Here is a 4197-nt window from a genome sequence, read left to right on the forward strand (position 1 = left end):
TTAATTATATAGTTACTTCTTTAAAAAAGTAACTCAGTTTTGCAAACAACGAAGTTTTTTCAGCTGTTTATCTAAAAATGCAGCCAAGGCGGTTTTTTAAATAAACATTTCAAACTATTTACAGAACAATCAGCTGTTCTGCATCAAATTTGATGCCACACAAATTATTTGTGCCACTCCAAAAAATCATTTCTGTCCACTATGAGATAAAGGAGAACATTAAAAGCCTGACAACAGGAGATGTATCACTCCTGTAACACCTGTAACATTCAGCAGTCGCCTCATTGTTCTGACACACACAACAAAACTATTGACTACACTACAAACTAACTACACAAGACAACACACTAACTTTAGACTCCAAACACGCTAAGCGTCGCAAATCTCTCACATCTCAAAACACCGCCTTCACTCCTAAAACTTCCCCCATCTAAACAACTAGATGCCATGTTGCCATATTATTTTTTTAATTGGTCGACATGGTGCATTTTTCGACCAATGGGATTTTTTGTGTTTCTTTTTATCGCTGTGTGACTGTTTTCATGTGAAAGCTATTAAAACCCGATTCTTTGATCCCCATGATAGAACAGAGAAAACCCGACTCAGAGTGGTCAAAACATTTATAATTCTTTATTCAATCATCTTCCTGAAGAGGGAAAGCCCTGCACAGCCCAAAGCCAGTGGCAGGATCTCTAACATTAGAAGCTAAGAATGTCTCACATATAGCTGTTATTTTGGTACTTTACACATCACACAATTTCGATACAAACAACTCCTTATATGGTACAAGTTCCTCTTTTCTGTCTGGCTTCCTGTATTTATTAATATGCTTGTATAGCTCTACACTAACTTCCCGTTTTTCAGTCTGGCTGAGCACTTGGTTTATGAGTCAAAAGTGGCCTTGCTTTACAAACCTTCATTATTAAAGTACATAAAACAATATAATCAGAAAATAAGCACTAAGAATATATTAATTACATGACAAAGCCTGTGTGCGCTAGTATCGCTTGCCACTCGTTCATGTTGTCATTAACGTGGCTTCACTCCTCATCAGCCGCTTTGCTAGCTAAAACACCGGTGTTGGCACATAAGGACGCTGTCACAGCCTGTCAACAACGTTGATTCGCTGCGTATATACGAATGTGAATCGTATCATTGGCTGGAGCAGCCAGTCACCGGTCACTTACTGACTCACACTGCAGATAAGAATGAATTGTTAACGTATTTATTTTAATTTCAATTCAGGTTAGTTTTTTTGTGTGTGTGTGCAACGCAGATTTTCTGTGCGCACAGACCGTGCCAAAAGTGCGCGATTGCGCATGCGTGCAGCTTAGAGGGAACATTGGTCTGAACTGCTTGTGGAATATAGGAACATCATCTCGCTGAAACCAAGACTGTCCCTGAAAACGACACCTGAGGGTCAGTACATGTCGTTCCTAAATCTGTATTATTGTGGCATTTGCACATGGCAGGGTAACCTGCCATGTGCAAATGCACTAATGCCCCCCAAATACCTTTAGGGATGCTGACTTTGCACTGATTGGATGGTCTTGCTCCTCTTCAGCCTGTAGGATCCAGCATCCATGATTTCCAGCAGAGTCTGAGACTCTAATTGGTCAGAGGAGAGGAGAGGTTACCCCTAAGCCTACATCCATCATAGATGAGCTCAGGCTCAGAGAAGACAGACGTGTTTGCTCTATTTGTTCTTTATGTTCTTTATGTGGTGGAGTTTGAACCTCATGTGTGGATGCACGGATGAGCTGTAGTCCCTGCTGATGGTCTTCAGAGTTTTATGATCTCACGCAGATATTTCACCACAGAATCATCTCTGAGGACCTGAACATCACCAACATCCAAGCTGTGCAGCCCGGTCCCTGTGTGCAGGCATTTCTCTCGATCCTTTGAACCCTTTCAAGAGATTTTGACCCATAAACAAACAAATCCAAATAATTCAAATTCTTCTCAAATTGTTGAATTATTTGTCCACGTATTTCGTAACAGAACCATAAACATGTTCTCTTTACTTCTGAAACAACTTTTTGTATCTTAAGTCTCTAATTAACCTCACTAGTTGGAAGAAGTCCCAAACACCTGCCCCTCCAAGTATTACACAACTTTCACAGTCTTGTTGTAACATGTTGCTAATTTAAAATGAAAACTTAAAAAAAAAAGTTTCTGCATGTCATATATTTTCTTTTAAATGCATTTTTAAAGTGATCATTCATTTGTGTAACTTACATTTTGTACATCATCCAGAGTATTTTAGAAATAAATGTTTGCAACATGCAGAAAAGAAAAGAAAATCTCAAAAATGAGATGAACAGAATAACTTGCTCACGGTTTGGAAATGTTTTAAAGACCTTACTGCGTTACTCAAAGTGTGACTTAGTGCCAGTCAAGCAGGAACAAGGATTTTCCAGTGAAGTCTATTTTGGCGTTGGGTGTTCTTTGATCTGATACCATCAGTTGTGGTTTGGCTGCTGCATATTACGGATTGCAGAGCAAAAGGAAAACATTTCAACTCAACAAACCACTGCGACTAGTTAAAGCACTTTAACTACAGTTTTTCAAGTGACTAAAGGTAAGACCCGACGGTTTAACCTTAACATTTCAGATTAATTCATTCATTCATAATTAACCCATAAAAGCAAAGATTGAACAGAGGTCAAATTTAAATAGTTTTAAAGTTTTTTAATTTAATGTTGTTTGCTCAATGATATGACTTCAAATGCATATGCAGGGCTGGGTAATAAATGGGATCATAATAAAAATGTTTATATAAACTGACAATCAAACTGAAATGTGCTTAAAATACTGATGAAGCTTGTCACAAAGGGTTGTTTGTGGTTGTTACCTGATTTAACATCTGATATTTTTAAAACTAATGAAACAGCATTTCGTGTATATTTGATGCTTCTTGGTTACAGTGTATGTTTCATGTGGCTGCTTTTTTTCCCCTCTCAGACTTTAAATGATCTCTAAGTGATCTTTCTCATCAGCATGTTGTCATCCTTTAAACATGCGAACAGCATTTTCTGTGCATGATTTGGAAACATTAAAGATGATATTGAACTGATTTATTGCAGAAAGGATTAAATAAATCATTTTATTTTTTTGTTGTCCAGCCCTACAACTATGTACTTACTATATGCTAAATCAGTATAGATGCATGCATCTATAACACATAATATCTTGTTTGTTGGTAGTAATCTGCATTACTGATGCAGTGAACAGAAACAAAGGTTATGCAACTTTTGGAAAAACTGATGAATCCATTCCTGTTCCAAAATATTTTTGGTTAAAAATGTAAATTTTAGATTAAATATAAAAAGTTATTGATATAAAAATCAAGAACAGATAGGTTACAGTTGGTATGACCAGTCTGCAGTTAATCACCTACAGAGAGTTTCTCCGCCAATGATGACGGATCACTTAAAGTGAGCTTTTACACATCGCTGAGCAGTCAGGATGTTTGTAGAAGCAAAACATAAAAGCTAGAAGACGACGAAGTCTTCTTCAAAAAGCTCAAACATGCGATTCATGCCCCGCCGCCACAGTGAAAAGTCAACAAATAGAGGGATCAATTCCAAAATCCATCACAGAACTCATAAAGAGGGGTGAACTCATTCCCAGAGTGTTTTTAAATGTGCGCTAACTGATGCAATAATAATAATTAATATTCATTAATATTTTAATATATTCGGGGCCTGTATCAAAGTGCAGGTGAGGAGGCATGATGGGAAGACGTCATGGTTTTAGTTAAAAAAAAATCACAACATCAGCTCTACACACTGAAAAATGAAGTGGTCCAGTACAGGAGGGAGACCAGCTGGAAGTAAAGTGACACGGAAGTAGTAGCAATGCCAGTTGTTTTTAGCTGCTCTGTGACTTTGGTGTCCACAGATGTATCAAACTGAAACCAGCGCGGTTCTTAAGAATGTGGGAGCCGATGCAGAACTCATCTCTAATAACAACTTAAATAACAAGATGGATCTGCTGACTCTGGTCAAAGTCAGTGAGGGAAGATTCTGGCCCATACCAAAGTACAAGCCTATGGAGTTCAGCCTGTCTGAGCTGGCCGAGCTTGAGGAGGAAGAAGACACATGTAAAGGTGTGTAACCACACACACACACACACACACACACACACACACACACACACACACACACACACACACACACACACACACACACACAC

The 4197-nt window shown here is 38.2% G+C and overlaps 1 protein-coding gene across 1 annotated transcript in view; it reads left to right on the top strand.

Annotated features, from left to right (window-relative positions):
• The first annotated feature begins 2496 nt into the window (after positions 1-2496).
• The window catches only part of LOC102207193 (uncharacterized), an 8162-nt gene continuing 6461 nt past the window's right edge, over positions 2497-4197 (top strand). The window contains exons 1-2 of the mRNA XM_005748435.1: positions 2497-2578; positions 3902-4111. Coding sequence (XP_005748492.1) covers positions 3904-4111 — 208 coding nt within the window. The 5' untranslated portion in view covers positions 2497-2578; positions 3902-3903. The remainder of the gene's footprint in view (positions 2579-3901; positions 4112-4197) is intronic.

Source organism: Pundamilia nyererei, unplaced genomic scaffold (assembly GCF_000239375.1).
Source record: "Pundamilia nyererei isolate P.nyererei 1_Seehausen unplaced genomic scaffold, PunNye1.0 scaffold00221, whole genome shotgun sequence".
NCBI lineage: Eukaryota > Metazoa > Chordata > Actinopteri > Cichliformes > Cichlidae > Pundamilia > Pundamilia nyererei.